Source organism: Myotis myotis, unplaced genomic scaffold (genome assembly GCF_014108235.1).
Source record: "Myotis myotis isolate mMyoMyo1 unplaced genomic scaffold, mMyoMyo1.p scaffold_m19_p_2, whole genome shotgun sequence".
Taxonomy (NCBI): Eukaryota; Metazoa; Chordata; class Mammalia; order Chiroptera; family Vespertilionidae; genus Myotis; species Myotis myotis.
The window spans coordinates 103,063,431-103,080,744 of NW_023416324.1; the positions used below are offsets into that span (position 1 = coordinate 103,063,431).

The 17,314-nt window shown below is 41.3% G+C and overlaps 1 protein-coding gene across 2 annotated transcripts in view; it reads left to right on the plus strand.

Moving 5' to 3' along the window:
- The window catches only part of TRPC1 (transient receptor potential cation channel subfamily C member 1), a 168,863-nt gene that overhangs the window by 115,908 nt on the left and 35,641 nt on the right, over positions 1–17,314 (plus strand). For both annotated transcript variants that reach the window (XM_036349191.1, XM_036349190.1), the window contains 2 exons: positions 1,607–1,746; positions 3,277–3,420. In XM_036349191.1, coding sequence (XP_036205084.1) covers positions 1,607–1,746; positions 3,277–3,420 — 284 coding nt within the window. The remainder of the gene's footprint in view (positions 1–1,606; positions 1,747–3,276; positions 3,421–17,314) is intronic.

The window sequence follows — 17,314 nt, forward strand, 5'->3', positions numbered from 1 at the left end:
TGTATTGAGCTTTGTAGAAAGATACAGAAAGTACAGCAGACCACATGACAGCTTCAAATAGGTCTTTATTGGCAGTTCTTATAAAAGTTTGGGGCTGCTTCAAAACCCCATAGTGGGTACACTCAGTTTTATGAGATGAGGCCATATGGGTGGGTGTGAGCTACACCAGCTAGAAAGGCCTCGAATCTAGCAGGAACTATCCTATATAATAAAAGACTAATATACAAATTGTCCCCTCTGTTGGGAGTTTGACTGGGAGTTTGACCAGGGTGGAGCTGCCAGGCCAACCGCCCCCCCGATCAGCTCCCCCACACCAATTGGGGTTGAAGCCAGCCGGCCAACCTTCCATGTTCCGTCCCCCTGGCCGGCCCAGCCCACCCAACCCAGATGAGGACGGGCCGGCCAGACCCCACCCATGCACAAATTCATACACCAGGCCTCTAATGTCTTATAAAGCCCAAGAGTGTACCTCCCACTGTAGGCACACACCTACGTTAGGAGAGACATTACACATAGGAGCTGAGGCCTGTTTTTCGGCATGTCTTTTCTTCTTGCTGTGTGTGCCTGCAGGGCCTCTGAGTTCACTCACAGTCAGCCTGGTCCACAGGCAGTGTCCAGTGAGTGGTTATTGTTACAATGTTGAACACGGCTGTCCTTATTTTTCTTAACCTGGTATGTTTTCATAATTGATGATACCATGAGGTTATGTTCCCATGGAGAAAGAGTTCTGACCTGCAGTCAATCCTTTCTCCTCTGGGAGTTTCTACAGGGTTTTGAGGAGAAAAGTAACACTTGGCATCTTAAAAGGATTACTCTAGTTGCTATGTTGAGAATAGATTTTAGGGAGATCAGAATAAAAGAAGGGAAACCAGGGAAGCTATTAAGTAATTCAAGCAATAGATGACAGTGGCTTGAAATTGAAATGGTAGTGAGAAGGGTTCGATCCTAAGTATATTTTGAAAGTAGAACCAAAAGGTTTTGCTACTATATTGATTGTGTGGTTTAAAAGAAATATGAGTCAAGAATGATTAATTTGGATGGAGCAACTAGAAGCATGGAATTGCCATCCAATGAAATAGGGAGGTCTTCAACTGCAGTGAATTTAGGGTCAGAGATTAAGAGTTCAGTTTGGACATGTAGGACATCCATTTGGAGACAGAGCAGCTAAGTGTCTATACAAGTGGGATTTTAGAGAGGTTTAGAGATATTGATTATTACATAAATAAAGTTGAGTTTAGAGAGATAAATTTGAAAGTCTGACACATATGTTATTGAAAGCCATTAGACTAGATTTGGATGAGGTCACTATAGCAGTGAGTATGAATAGAGAAAGGAACTGGAACTGAGCCTTTGGGATGTCTGTGTGTGTGTGTGTGTGATCAATTTATTTGTTTTCTTCTGCTTGTTTGACTTTACTCCCTCTCTGGGAAAGATATTATTATATGAAACTTAAGATTATTTTCTTTCAAATTTTGAGAGGGTTTTTTTTTTTTATTTCTTCTTAATGAGGCTACAGCTGATGCAAATGTTATTTAATACTTTGAGCCTAAAAGTGTTTTTCCATGAAAGTAAGAGCGTTATTTGATTTTTTTTCTTTCTTTTTTAGGGATGATTTGGTCAGACATTAAAAGACTCTGGTATGAAGGGTTGGAAGACTTTTTAGAAGAATCTCGTAATCAACTCAGTTTCGTCATGAATTCCCTTTATTTGGCAACCTTTGCCCTGAAAGTGGTTGCTCACAACAAGGTGACTATTAACTATGTCAATTGGAGACACAAGTGAAATTTCTTTAGGAGAAACCTGAGATATTTAGCTACCTAAGTCTGAGTTCCATTGGCTCAAATCTGTATCTGATGTGTTTTCATTTTAAAGCTATCCCGTGCAAGGGAATAGCGCGCATTGCTTCCTTCCTCTCCAGTAGTTTAACGATCTTAATTACCTGTGAATGTTGGTTATCTATTAAATGCCAGGCACCATGGTTTAATACTTACTTTATACTTATCTCATTTTATCCTCACAGGGACTCTTTGAGACTCTTTGTCCTTATCCCCTTTTTTCCAATAAGGAAAATGAAGCTCAGAAGTATTAAGTAACTTATCCAAGTCCACACAGTAAGGAACCAAGCAAGACTGGATTTAAATCCAGGTCTGTCTAGGCATTTTCTTTCTACCACATGCTGATTCCTTATATCTGAGCTAGGTTTATGTACCTCATTAACCTTTATATACTTAAAATGAAAACACAAAGTTACTTCAATTAATTAGCATTAGATATCTTTATATCTGCCAGAGATAAAAAGTTTATCTGAATGAAATTAATTATATAGTGTTTTACACATTCCAATGTTAACTGTCTTTGTTTAAAGAGTTTAGATTCTGAGGAGTCACATTTAAAGAACTAAATGATACAGGATTTTCTGTTTTCTGGGTTTTTTTATGTGTGGGTTTTTGTTTTTTTGTTTTTATACTAACTTATAAACTATAAAAGGTGAACTGGTTATCTAACATCATTTTACTTTATTAAAAACTGTTCTTTTAAGTAATTAGTAGTAGGAACATGTTAAATATGGTCAGTGACCAGAATTTTGAGATTACTAAAAAATAAAAATTGGTTATACATAGATATACAGTTCAATAAAGAGTTGAGGGTCATTGTTTTATTAGACTGGTCTCTTTAGCTCTAGAAGTGGGATGCCCAAATCATATATTAATCAAGCATTTTAAACAGTTTGAAATGAAAAGGGATGGATGCTGTTAATAATTATGCCAGGAAAACTGGTACATAATCTGACTATCCCAGGTGGTTGGAGCATGTGGCCACTCTATGTCTAGGTAACAAAGCATTCCTTTGCATATAAAAAGGAGAAGAACTTCTATGGCTTATTCTAGAATCCTAATTCAAGGGACAAGGTTAATTTAATAGGATAGGTAATAATTTGACATGTAAACGTATTTAAAATTTGTGTTGTGGAATTTAAGAAAAACTAGTAAACATTTATTCATAAAAAGTTTAATAACAGTTTTTAAAACTTTAATTTCTTAAAACCTAACAATTTCTAGGAAAGCCTTATATAGAATAGTGATATTGCCTCATCTGTGTAGAAATATTTTATTGTTAAAACAATCTTATTTCTATTAAAAGAAGAGAAATTTATAAAACATAGTGACCTCCCACAAGGAAACATAATTAAAATGTTTGTTTTTTTTCAATAATTGGAATAAGTTTTTATTTTACTGAATTGAGAGAGCTATTTACCTTTGGCTTTTTCTTCCTTAGTTTCATGACTTTGCTGATCGGAAAGACTGGGATGCATTTCATCCTACACTGGTGGCAGAAGGGCTGTTTGCATTTGCAAATGTTCTGAGTTATCTTCGGCTCTTTTTCATGTATACAACAAGTTCTATCTTGGGTCCATTACAGGTAAGTAATTAAAATTTCATATATATAATTTTTTTATTGCAGCCATTCCCACCCCGGCAAGCCCCCATCGCCCCAGTGTTTGTGTCCATTGTTATGCTAATATGCATGCATACAAGTCCTTTGGTTGCTCTCTAATCCCCCCTTCCTCTGCCATTTGTTTCTGGATCTATTCTTGTTCATCAAATTATGTTGATCATTATATCCCACATATGAGTGAGATCATGATTTATCTTTCTCCAACTGGCTTATTTTACTTAGCGTAATGCTCTCCACTTCCATCCATGCTGTTGCAAATGGTATACGTTCCTTCTTTTTTATAGTAGCGTAGCATTCCATTGTGTAGATGTACCACAGTCTTTTAATCCATTCATCTGCTGATGTGCACGTAGGTCAGTGATGGTGAACCTTTTAAGCTCGGCGTGTTAGCATTTGAAAAACCCTAACTTAACTCTTGTGCCGTGTCACATATAGAAATTTTTTGATATTTGCAACCATAGTAAAACAAAGACTTATATTTTTTATATTTATTTTATATATTTATATATTTAAATGCCATTTAACAAAGAAAAATCAACCAAAAAAATGAGTTCGCGTGTCAGAGGTTTGCCATCAATGACTTAGGTTGTTTCCAAATCTTAGCTATTGTAAATTGTGCTGCTATGAACATAGGGGTACATATATCCTTTCTGATTGGTGTTTCTGATTTCTTGGGATATAGTCCTAGAAGTGGGATTACTGGGTCAAATGGGAGTTCCATTTTTAACTTTTTGAGGAAACTCCATACTGTTTTCCACAGTGGCTGCACCAGTCTGCATTCCCACCAGCAATGCACAAGGGTTCCTTTTATTCCACATCCTCGCCAGCACTTTTCGTTTGTTGATTTGTTGATGATTAAAATTTCTTAAAGAATACTTGTTAGATGTCATTATTAACATCTTTCTACTTTCCCACTAGAACATTGTTCTCTCATAATGTTAAAGCTAACCTTTGCTTTTGAAAATAACAGTTGAAAAGACAGTTTGTTAATCTACTTTGCTTCTGGTTGAATGATAATCCTTTGCTTTCAGGTATTCAGTCTTTACTAAATTGTGGTCCATTGTGCCTCTCTCCACAGTCCATAGACATAGGTGTCTTTTAAATAGAGTTATTCTTCAGACATTAGACGAATATAAAAATCTGCTTCTTAAAATGAATCTCACATTTAAAAATTTTATTTAAATATATTTTTATTGATTTCAGAGAGTAAAGGAAAGAGAGAGATCGAAACATCAATGATGAGAAAGAATCATTTATCAGCTGTCTCCTGCACACCCCTGCTACTGGGGAGAAGCCCACAACCCAGGCATGTGCCCTGACTGGGAATCCAACCATGACCTCCTGGTTCAGAAGTCAATGCTCAACCAATGAACCATGCCAGCTGGGCTCATATTTAAAGTTTTAAGTGATAAATATAAGGGAGGTGTTGTATAAACAATTTATACTACAGGATTTTGAAAATATGTAAGCTAAATTTTAAAAAATACTCTTTAACTGTTTAATAAATATTAAATGCAATAAGTTGGAAAATAGCATAAAACCTAACAATTTTTTGAGAAAACCTCATATAGAATAGTGGTATTGCCTCATCTAATTTTTTAGACCTAAAAAATTTAATAGATTCCATGTAGTCCAACTTTATATGTTACAGTATTTTATAGTTAAGAAATAGTGCTTTTGAGATGGACTAAATCTAAGTGTCTTTACACTAAAGGAAGGACTCATAATTGGTTGACTTTACCCACAGATTTTAGTAGCTGATTATTTTTAGAAGGTGGGATCAATTATGCTAGGCAATTGGCCCTACATATACTCTATCAGCGGTTCTCAACCTGTGGGTCTCGAACAATGAAAATTCATCCTGCATATCAGATATTTACATTACGATTCATAACAGTAGCAAAATTACAGTTATGAAGTAGCAACGAAAATAATTTTATGGTTTGGGGTCACCACAACATGAGGAACTGTATTAAAGGGTCGTGGCATTAGGAAGGTTGAGAACCACTGCCTAAGTTATCTTATAAGCCTGAAAATCTGAGCAATATTTATTTTCCCTTGAGAAATCAAAATTTATTAACAATTTAGATTCTCTTAGATTTTTAGAGGAGATATTTTAAATAAAAGGCATAATTACCTTCTCCAAAGATATGAATATAAAATATGGAGGGGAAACCTGAATTGACTTGGTTGTGCTCTTGTCCTGCAACAGTGTTTCCTGAAGTGTTGTTACAGGCCCCTCTCACAGACACCAGAGAAGTGTTAATCAGACAGCCCCTGAGCCAGAGGGAGAGGGCTGTCCCCACTTGATTCTTGTCATGCTCATAGGAATGAATTCAAACGAGTGAATCCAGATAATAATTGTGTTGTGTTAATGTGAATTTATTAAAAAATTAAAACATGCACATTTATTAAGCAAGGCAAGCAAATCTCTACATCTGGCTTATGAAGCCCAGATGGGCTTACAGCTAATCTGAAGAACAAGTCGGGTGGGAGATTTCTGCCTTATATACCTTCTTGTCAATAAATTTTTTTAAAAAAATTATCTGCTAGTTATCCTGATACAGATTAACTCTGAAGGTCTCCCCTTTTTTTTGTTATGGCTTTTCTACAATTTATGAGAAGCACTTGGCAATGAAATCCCTAGACCTCTGGCTTTTCTGTTTAAACAGTTGGGATGAGATAAAACTATACTTCCCACTCCTCCCTGCTGTTTTAACACCTCCAGGATGATTTGCACTAAGTAGTCTCTGGTTAAGGAGAAGTTGAATTAAGATTCCTTGCCCTCTTTTCCCTTTCCTTCCATATCTTCTGCATTCTTTTGTGAGAAGTTTTAACCCTTTGTTCTTTTTTTTTTAATTAAATCTTTATTGTTCAGATTATTACATTTGTTTTTCTTTCCCCCTCCCCCATAACTCCCCTCCTCCCAGTTCCCGCCCCACCCTCCACCCTCACTCCCCACCCACTGTCCTCATCCATAAGTGCACGATTTTTGTCCAGTCTCTTCCCTCATCTCCCACACCCCTTTCCCTGACCAAGAATAGTCAGTCCATTCCCTGTCTATGTCCCTGATTCTATTATGATCACCAGGTTATTTATTCACTTGATTCTTAGATTCACTTGTTGATAGATGCATGTTTGTTGTTCATAATTTGTATCTTTACCTTTTTCTTCTTCCTCTTCTTAAAGGATACCTTTCAGCATTTCATATAATACTGGTTTGGTGGTGATGAACTCCTTTAGCTTTTCCTTATCTGTGAAGCTCTTTATCTGACCTTCAGTTCTGAATGATAGCTTTGCTGGATAAAGTAATCTTGGTTGTAGGTTCTTGGTATTCATCACTTTGAATATTTCTTGCCATTCCCTTCTGACCTGCAAAGTTTCTGTTGAGAAATCAGCTGACAGTTGTATGGATATTCCCTTGTAGGTAACTGAGTTTCTTTCTCTTGCTGCTTTTAAGATTCTCTCTTTGTCTTTTGCTCTTGGCATTTTAATTATGATGTGTCTTGGTGTGGTCCTCTTTGGATTCCTATTGTTTGGGGTTCTCTGCGCTTCCTGGACCTGTAAGTCTATTTCTTTCACCAGGTGGGGGAAGTTTTCTGTCATTATTTCTTCAAATAGGTTTTCAATATCTTGCTCTCTCTCATCTTCTGGCACCCCTATAATTCTGATGTTGGTACGCTTGAAGTTGTCCCAGAGGCTCCTTACACTATCTTCGTATTTTTGGATTCTTTTTTCATTTTGCCTTTCCAGTTGGGTGTTTTTTGCTTCTTCGCATTTCAAGTCTTTGACTTGATTCTTGAACTCCTCTGGTCTGCTGTTGGGTGTCTGTATAATATTCTTTATTTCAGTCAGTGTATGCTTAATTTCTAGATAAAGAGTTGGTTCTTTATCACAACATCGAGGGTCTCATTAGATTTCTTGAGGATCTCACTACATTTATCGGCGGCTTCTAGACAGTTCTTGACAGACCTTAAAAGTGTGGTTCTGAACTCAATATCCTCCATTGACAGTTTTGTCCTGTTTCTTTGTCTCCGCATTTTTTATGCTTTCCTGGTGCACCCCCTAGTGGTCTTTGTGCGCAGTCTTGTTGTAGTTAAGCCTTGATTGTTGTCGGCAATACCAGGGGTGATTTGACCTCCAGGCTAACTGGCTATGAGAGTCCGCTGTGTCTGCAGTGGGAGAGCTTCTGTGCTGGATCTCTAGGGTGGTGCTAATCTAGTGTTTGCCTGAGGCTATCCGGCAAATGGCTCTGTGCAGGGCTTGGGCAGGGCGGGTCCCCGGGGATCTACAGGGTGGGTGGAGCAAGCAGTTATGGCTGCTCTCAGTTCCGTCCCTAGGGGCTCTGCCTCACAGAGTCCCGGCAACCACTGCAAACCTTGGAGAGAGAGCTGCCTTCGAGTTCCGACCAAAGCCAGACAGTCCCTCTTCTCCCGTTTGAGTCTGGGTCCCTAGAGACTCACCCGGATCTGGAGCTCAGAGTCTGAAACTCCCTCCCGATTGAAAACAACAACCGCGCCCTCCATCGCCAGCCTGCTCTGCGCGCACTCCGCACCTGAGTATTTCACTTCAGCACTGCGCCTCCTCTGAGTCTGGGTATGATATTCTCTTTCCTCCTAGTTGTAGAATTTCCACTCAGCCAGCCTTCCTGTGGTTCTGGATGATGTCCGTTCCATCTTTTAGTTGTTTTTTGAAGTGGTTGTTCGAGGCAGCAATCTCCAGCGTTAACCTATGCCGCCATCTTGGTTTCTCCAACCCTTTGTTCTGATACAAGCAGCCTGCAAAGCTTTTTGGCTTTGTTTAATTTTCCTGAATCAGTTTCTCTATTCCACTTGTCCCAGAATTTTTCTAGCTTTCCATTGTTCTATAACAGTGTGACACCTTAAGCAAGTCCTAACTGAAATAATGTTGGGACACACTACATTAATTAACTTCTTTTGAGAATTCACAGTTCACATTATCACATTAAAACCTGTGAGAAAGTACAGAAACTTATTTAATATTATTCAAACTCTTATTACTTAGGTTTGTTTAATGCCATACCCATCTTTCATGAAATGTGTTCAGGTCTGTTTTCCACCAAAATATAGTATGTGAAACATTGGTTTAGAGACCATCTCTTATTTTGATTTAATCTTGCCACTAATATCTTTTATGAATGTTTTAATCAAGAGTCAACAGTACTTTTACGTGTATGTTGATTTTTTTAAGCTAAAAACTAGTGGTATCACCAAGTTTGCATACTAGAAATTTCTACAAAGAATCGAAAAAGAGAAAGTATATTAATACTTCTTACTGAATTATCTATTTGTATTTCTTAAAACTATTGACTCAAGTCTTCCTGATTTAGTCTCTTCCCAAAAGAACTATAGATGTATATACAAAAACTGCATTTGTCATTTCAGTTGTTACGTGTGCTTTTATCTTCCAGCAGAATAATTTATGGGGTTTTAATAGCCATAGAACTTATCAATAATTTAAGTCAGGCCAACAAATATTTACTGTCTTTCTATTTTTTTAAAAATTTCTGCAGGTTAATAATAATATATGCTTAAATATTATTATTTAGCTCAGCAAACAATTTTTTTTAATTATCTTTATTAAAGTATAATTTGTATATAATAAAGTATACCCATCTTAACTGTATAGTTTGATAAGTTTTGCAAATGTATAAACTTGTTTAATCACCACCATAATCAAGATACAGAACATCTGTATTCCTCCAAAAAGTTTCTTGATGCCCTTTTTCCATTTAGTATTTCCCCCACCCTTGTCCCAGGCAACCATAGATTATATGTGTGTGATTGTCTAGTATAGATCTCAGAACTGAATGATGTTTAAGTATAAGTAGAATTAATATTGTCTTACTGTTAGGGTCCCTGAAGGAGGAATGCACAAGGCCAAAGTAGTAAGGGATTATAAATTTATTAGGTTATCTGGATACCAAATGGGCTTAGTACCCAAATGGTGCCAACACCTAAAGATGGGGAGTCAGAGGTTTTTAAAGGACTCTAGGTGGGCTTTTTCTGGGTGGAGAATTCTCTTTGCAGGTCTGGATCCTGGGAAAGTCTGGAAGGGAGACATAATGGTCTTAGCAAGTGGAATGTGGTCTAAGCAAGTGGAATGTCCATTGTGAAGTGGCCTAAAGGTCAGTTTCCCAGGGGAGGGAGTATTGATTCAATTATTTGATCAGACCTAATATTCCAGCCTTTTTTTGTTTAATAGGGATGAAGGTCATATCTTCCATAGTTACTTCCTGCTGAGAGGGGGCATTGAGATCATAGGAAGATGGATTTGATTGTCAGTGACCGGAACACAGTATAGATTCCTCAGGGTGGGAGCAAGGGTTGGAGCAGCCTGATTTCTCTGAAAGACTGGCTGGTGAAGGCTCAAAAGTGGTCCTGTTGAGTGACTTGGAAGGTAAAAGCTGGTCCTTCGGCTGCCACAGTATCATTTGTCTGGTTTTGCTGCTTTTCTGGGCCTGAAGCTGAAATACAGCTGAGGTCTAGATGTTATCTTTAGGGAGGAAAAGATCAGGGGTCTAAGTTGCCTGACTAGTTATATGAAAAGGGAGGATAGGTTACCCTGAGGGTGAGGATCTTGTTTTCCCAGTTTTGACCCTTGCTAGGCATCCAGAGCTTTCTTATAGTTCCTGAGATAGGATTTCAAGGTAAGATAGAGCAGTGGTTAAGCCCCATATTGCCAGTTCCAATCTCTGCTGTGATGCTGAGGGTTATGAGGAGAGGGATTATCTGGACTTCCCTTTTGTGTCAGATATGATGAGTTACAGGGACAGGTGAAGACTGATTATTGGAGCCACATCTACATTGGGTGATAGGTAGATAAGAGTACGGGTTCCTATCCAGTTGGTGGGGCAGATGTACATGTTTTCCCCACAGAGGAAGAAAAATCCCTGGTAATGGTGACAAGCTGAAAGGTGTAGGGAGAAGAGGTGGGCTAAAGGGTATGAAGTTCCTTTTCCCAGTTCTGTGATCCAAACCAAGAGGGTAGTTGCCATGGTGCTACCATTAAGGGGTGACAGATAAGTGATTGAGATTCTATTGCAGTGAAAGTGGGTGGAATGCTAGAGTGGGTTGTTATCCAAGGGAAAAGTGAAAGGGAAGGAAAGGAGCAGTTGAAGCCTTGGGCCTGGATGGTTGGATTAAAAATAAAATGGCCTGGGTGTAGGAAATAACCATTGGCTTCTGGGGAGACTTGGTAGTCAACCCGTTGGGACCAATGGCCCTTTGTTAGTTCTAGGTTTATTGTGATGTTGCAAGCTGATGATTAGAGATGACCTATTGTTATATTGTCCTGTGACTCAGTGTTCTTTGCAGTGTATGACTTTTAAGGGTAGAAATGGGGAGAGAAGTTCCTAAATACCAAGAAGAAAGATCTGTTGAGACTTTCAGTGATAGTGTCAAGGACTGTGAATGAGTGGTGGAAATAAAGTCTAGGCTTCAACTTAAGGACATAAGCAACAGGAAAGAGTCTGGGTGGGGTTGCTTTACTAGGAGAGAAGGGATCCCTTAGTATGTTAGGGGTGATCAGGTATTGAATCACTGGACTAACTTTCCTACAGTTTTTATAAGCCTTTTATCCATTCACAAATAACCAGCCAAAAAGTAAACAACCAGCATTTACATTTATGAACAGACTTTAAACACACTCTTACTTTCAAGAAAATATACCTTCAACGAAGTACAAGAGACCTTCTGTAATAAAAGCTAAGAGTAGGCAGATTTAAAACTTCTCTATCAATCAATGTTTTAATATTTTATATTATTTTAAAATATTTAGATGTTTATCATTTAACCCAGCAATGCACCAAAGCCTTTAAGTTATCAAAGATGTTGGAAAATTATGTATAGGCATATGAGGCTGGAGAAAAGGTGGGGTGGGGAAGGAGGGATCAGGCCCAGCAGCCTGTTCCCAGGCCTCTAGCCTCTTGGATTTAAAACTGTCACATTTTTCCTTAGAGATAATATCTTAAGATTTGGGTGATGTTGAATTCAGCTTCTGATAGTAGCAAGACTGTTAAATAAGCCTTTGCAGTTTTGCAGTAAAGACAGTTGTTCTTTGGAAGGGTGAGATACAGAGGTGCTGAGATGAGAGCAGTTTTCAGAGCATTAAAGGGGTGAAAATGCTGGCATTGGGATCTAAAGGCTCAGTGAGGGGTCCCATTGATACACCATAGATGGGGTTTCCAAAAGACTAAAGTTGGGAATGCAGATGTGAAAGTACCCAGCGAGCCCAAGAAAGGAGAGTATTTCTTGTCTAGAGGAGGGGACAGTCATGGAGGAGAATATGTGTTCAGGTAATGGCTCAGCTTTGTGGGGTGAGAGTAAAACCGAGGTAGGTGACTGTGGTTTGGGACAACTGGGCTTTATGAGGGTATGCACGGTAGCCCTGGTGGGGCACTGAGGTAGAACAAGAAAAGAGTGGATAAAGGGAGTGTCTAGTAAGATGCAGTGTAGAGGTGAGGTGGCTAATGGCTGTGAGATTAATCCAGCAACCCCCATAATAGAGACTGAGGAAGGGATAAGGGCCCCCAGCAAATTCAGGGAGGGCAGAATAAGTGGCCTTGGTGTCAATGAAAAAGGAGATCGGCTTACCTGCCACCACAATTGTTACCCAAGGTTCTGTCCTGGTGATGTAAGTCTGAGGAACCTTGTCAGGACCTGGGCAGCTTCAGTCTTTGGTGGCTAGTCCCAGGAGGTCTGGGAGCTCCAAACCGGATCCAGAGGGTGACCTTGCTGGACTGTCCAAGGTCCGACCAGGAGGGGCCAGACTACAGTCTGATTTCCAGTGGCCTTCCCTTCCGCACCTTATGCAGAGCCCAGGCAGGGGTCTTGGGTTAGGGCAGGACTTGGTCCAGTGTCCTTCCTTGTTGCATTTGAAGCATGGGCCCAGAGAAGGCTTAGTCCTTAGACTTATGCTTGGTTGGAGGACCAGCGCTTTGTTTTGGGTTTGTGAGAGTGGTGGCTAGGAGCTGAAAGGCCTTCTCCTGGGCCTCAGCCTTGGCCTGATCTTGCTTTTGTTTTGGATTTAGGTCACCTCGTCTCTTATTAAAGATCTTAAAGGCTAGGTTAACGAGGTCTTTCTGAGGGATTTGTGGACTTCTATTTTTCGAAGTTTGCGACATATGTTGGGGGCTAATTGGGATATAAAATGGGTATTCAGAAGAAGGGTTCCCTCTGGGGAGGTGCTTCTCAGGTGGTAAATTTCTGTAAGGCCTCAGTGAGGTGGGAGAGAAAAAGAGCTGAGTTTTGTCAGGGCCCTGAGTGATTTTACTAAGTTTGTCATAGTTGACTGCCTTATGGGCAGCCTTTTTGAGTCCAGCAATGAGACAGGTGATCATGCGGCTACAGAGCTCGCGCCCTGGAGAATTAACCTGATAGTCCCATCTCGGGTCAGTTCTGGGGGACCGTGTCAGCTCCAACTGGGTTGGCCACCGTGTCCTGTCTATGGAGGGTATCGGCATGGTCCTGAGCTGCTAGCCAGACTCGCTCCTTCTCTGGGCTTAGAGAGGAGGACAGGAGGACATACTAGTATATTTAGTGCCAGGTCAGGTCATAGGACTGGGTCAGGTACTCAAATTCCTTAGTAAAGGTGGTCGGATCAGTGGAAAAAGACCTGAGACACCTCTCCATCTGTGCAAGGTTGGACACAGACAATGGGATGTGTACCCAGACAATACCCTAAGTTCCTGCTATCTCCCTTGGGGGTAGAATGGGAACAGGAATAGAAGAGGCTGTTGAAGAAGGCGGTCCTTTGGTGGCCTGAGAGCGAGTGTTAGGTGGGAAAAGTCTGTATTGGAACTCGAATTCTCGGGATTTGGGCTCTCAGGGACTAGGGAGAAGGTGGTTGCTACTTAGGAGGATCTGGGTTTTGGGAATCTACTGCAGGTGAGGGAGGGGCTGCATAAGTGTACGGAGGTTGGTGGTCTGCTGAACCAAAAGTAGATTCAGAGTCAGAAGTGTTAGGGGTATGACGTTTTATGTGAAAGAGTAGGATCTGATGAGTAGAGCAGGACTGACAGAGGGTGAAAACTCCTGGACCAATGTGTTAGTCAAAACACATGGTCATTTTCAAGCCATTGAGACTTGTTATCTAGTTTATATTGTGGCCAAACAGTGTTACAAAAGCAAATGAGGTGCTTGGGCATGATCTCCCCCGTGAGTGTGCAGAGATAGTGTAGCGTGGTCCACGAAAGAGGAAGTGTGAGTGACAGACCACAAATCCAAATGACTGTTTAGGGCAGGCGTCCCCATTACTAAACAAATCACCACGAGAAATGAGGGGGTGACCCTCCGGACAGGGCATTCCCAATCCAGAAGGACCCAAAGCCTAATGGCCTAGTGCTAGGACTTTCGAGATGAGAGACTTTCAAAAAGTCAGTGAGAGAGAGAGGGCAGAAGACTCAAGATGAGGGAAATTGTGGAACTTCACTCACCTAGAGAAGATTGGCTAGTGTGGGATGGAGGGTCAGCAATGGAGAAGGAGAGGTTCCGATAAGGCATCCTCCTTGGCTGATTTGGGAGGGCTCATAAGGGAGGGGAAGGTGTGGGTAAGGGGGAAGAGATCAACCAAAGGACTTGTATGCATATATATAAGCCTAATAGAGGCCGGCAGTCGAGTCACCCGAGTAGGATTCGAAGGTAAGCTCAGGATGAGTTGCCACTGCCTACTACTCTCTGAGTAGCAAACTCAGGGTGACTGAAGCTGGGGCGATGGCTCCCCTTCCCCGTGGAACCACCTCAGGTTTTGGCACCAAATGTTAGGGTCGCTGAAGGAGAAATGCACGAGGCCAAAGTGGTAAGGGATGATAAATTCATTAGGTCATCTGGATACCAGATGGATTGAGCCCCCAAATGGTGCCAGCACCCAAAGATGGGGAGTCAGAGGTTTTTAAAGGACTCTTGACTGGCTTTTTCTGGGTGGAGAATTCTCTGTGCAGGTCTGGATTCTGGGAAAGTCCGGAGGGGAGAGATAATGGTCTTAGCAAGTGGAATGTGGTCTAAGCAAGTGGAATGTCCATTGTGAATGACCTAAATGTCAGTTCCCAGGGGAGGGGATATCAGTTCAATTATTTGATCAGACCTAACACTTACAAAGCAAATCTTCTCAGCCAGCAGGTCATGTGCCATCTTTAGAGTGTGACTGGTTCTTAGGGTTATAAATTCCTTGCTCCAAATCATTATATCAAGTCTGTATTCAGCAGGAAAAGGGGGAGGGGGAAAGCAGAGAGCAAAAGGCAGAAACCCGGGCCTGCTGTTTTTCTATTTTTATCAAGAGAACAATCATTTTGCAAATACTTCCACTTGTAACTCATTGGCCAGAATTTGGTCACATGACTATTTGTAGCTACAAGAAAGTCTAAGAAAATAAGTACTTTATTTTATTTTATTTTGCACTTCTTCTTTTAAAATTTTTTCTTTTGTTATTGATTAAGGTATTAGATATGTGTCCTTATCCCCCCATTGCCCCCCCCCACCCCCACTCATGCCCTCATCTCCCTGGTGTCTGTATCCATTGGTTAGGCTTATATGCATGCATACAAGTCCTTTGGTTGATCTCTCCCCCTTACCCGCACCCTCCCCTACCTTTCCTCTGAGGTTTGATGGTCTTATCTATGCTTCTCTGTCTCTGGATCGGTTTTTGTTCATCAGTTTATGTTGTTCATTATATTCCACAAATGAATGAGATCATGTGATATTTGTCTTTCTCTGACTGACTTATTTTGCTTAGCATAATGTGCTCCAGTTCCACCCATGCTGTTGCAAATGGTAAGAATTCCTTCTTTTTTACAGCAGCGTAGTATTCCATTGTGTAGATGTACCACAGTTTTTTAATCCATTCATCTGCTGATGGGCACTTATGCTGTTTTTAAATCTTAGCTATTGTAAATTGTGCTGTTATGAACATAGGGGTACATATATCCTTTCTGATAGATCCTCCCTTCCCCCAACTGGTGGGCTGAGCATGATGTAACCTGCAGCCCGGAAATACCTGAGTGACTAACCATGTACCTTTTATGGACTATACATTGGACCACCAATCCACACCTGCCAAATACTCTAAGCCCTTGTCCTATATGGACAATGCAGTAAGCCACCAATCAGTGTGCGCCAAGTACACTAAGCCCCCACCCCTTCCCATTCTGCCCCTCAAAAGGCGTGCTCACCCCTGCACATGCTGCTGTCCTCCCCTTGCGAGACAGCCCAGCAGGTCCTTCTCCCCTAATAAAGCCTGTAGTCCTGATTTTTGGCCTCTGTCTGGTCTTTCATTTTTGGTGCCGAAACCTGGGAGAGGTGAATAGGAGCATGGACGATCCTCGAACCTAGGCCTGAGCTTCTGACTCCTGCTCTGGCTCTGCTCCGTGGTATGGTTCTGAGTTGATTGGCCCACTCCGGACACCTCTCAAACCCTGCCGCACCAGGACACGTGGGGATCTTGTCACTTCCCTTCCACCGGTAGGCTTCAGGGACTTTCCCAACACTTTCTCTCTTTTTTTCTCTCACTCCCTGTGACCTGGAGGGGCAATAGGGCCTACAGAGTTTCCCGTCTACTCGGCTACACATTTCATATGTTCTACGAAAGCCCAGGTACCTGGCTGGGAATTCTCTTTTACTCCACGGGAAAGGTCTTGGGGTGACGACCTTGGAACCTTTTCTCATCTCTCTCTCGCTACAGGTTGGCTGAGGGAAAAGGAGGATGCTCCAAAAATCAGGACTACAGGCTTTATTAGGGGAGAAGGACCTGCTGGGCTGTCTCGCAAGGGGAGGACAGCAGCATGTACAGGGGTGGGCATGCCTTTTGAGGGGTGGAATGGGAAGGGATGGGGGGCTTAGTGTACTCGGCGCACACTGATTGGTGGCTTACTGCATTGTCCATATAGGACAAAGGCTTAGAGTATTTGGCAGGTGTGGATTGGTGGTCCAATGTATAGTCCGTAAAAGGTACATGGTTAGTCACTCAGGTTTTTCTGGGCTGCAGGTTACGTCATACTCCGCCCACCAGTTGGGGGAAGGGAGGATCTATCACTTTCTGATTGGTGTTTCTTGTTTCTTGGGATATATTCCAAAAGTGGGATTACTGGGTCAAATGGGAGTTCCATTTTTAGTTTTTTGAGGAAACTCCATACTATTCTCCACAGTGGATGTATTATCCCTCAAAAAATCAAGGTCTTCCCAGCCTGTGTGGCTCAGCCGTTGAGCATCAACTAATGAATCAGGACGTCATGGTTCTATTCCCACTCAGGGCATATGCCTGGGTTGCAAGCTTGATCCCCAGTAGAGGGTGTGCAGGAGGCAGCCCCAATGAATGATTCTCATCATTGATTTTTCTGTCTCTCCCTCTCCCTCCCCCTCTGAAATCAATAAAATATATTTTTAAAAAAATCAAGGTCTGGTTAGTCAGGAACAGGGATAGGTATTGAATAGGAACCTATAGAGTCATATTTTCAGACTTTTAAAAAAGATTTAAAATAAACACAATTGTGGAGAGAAATCAAGATGGCAGCATAGGTAATCACATATATTTGCTGCCTCTCACAACCACACCAAAATTACAACTAAACGGCAGAACAACTACCACCCAGAACCGCGGGAAAGCTGACTGAGTGGAAATTCTACAACAAGAGAGGTGAAGAAAGCACATTGACACCGGTAAGAGGTGCGGAGGTGTGGAAAGCACACCTGGATGTGCTATTCTTTAAACAGGAGGGAGATACAAGCTCCCGCTTGCCCTGAATTCTATTTTTGGGCGAGACTCTGGGGAACCCAGACACATACGGGGAATAACTGGACTGTCTGACATTGGGACAGGAACGTGAGGACAGCTTACTCTTAGAGGT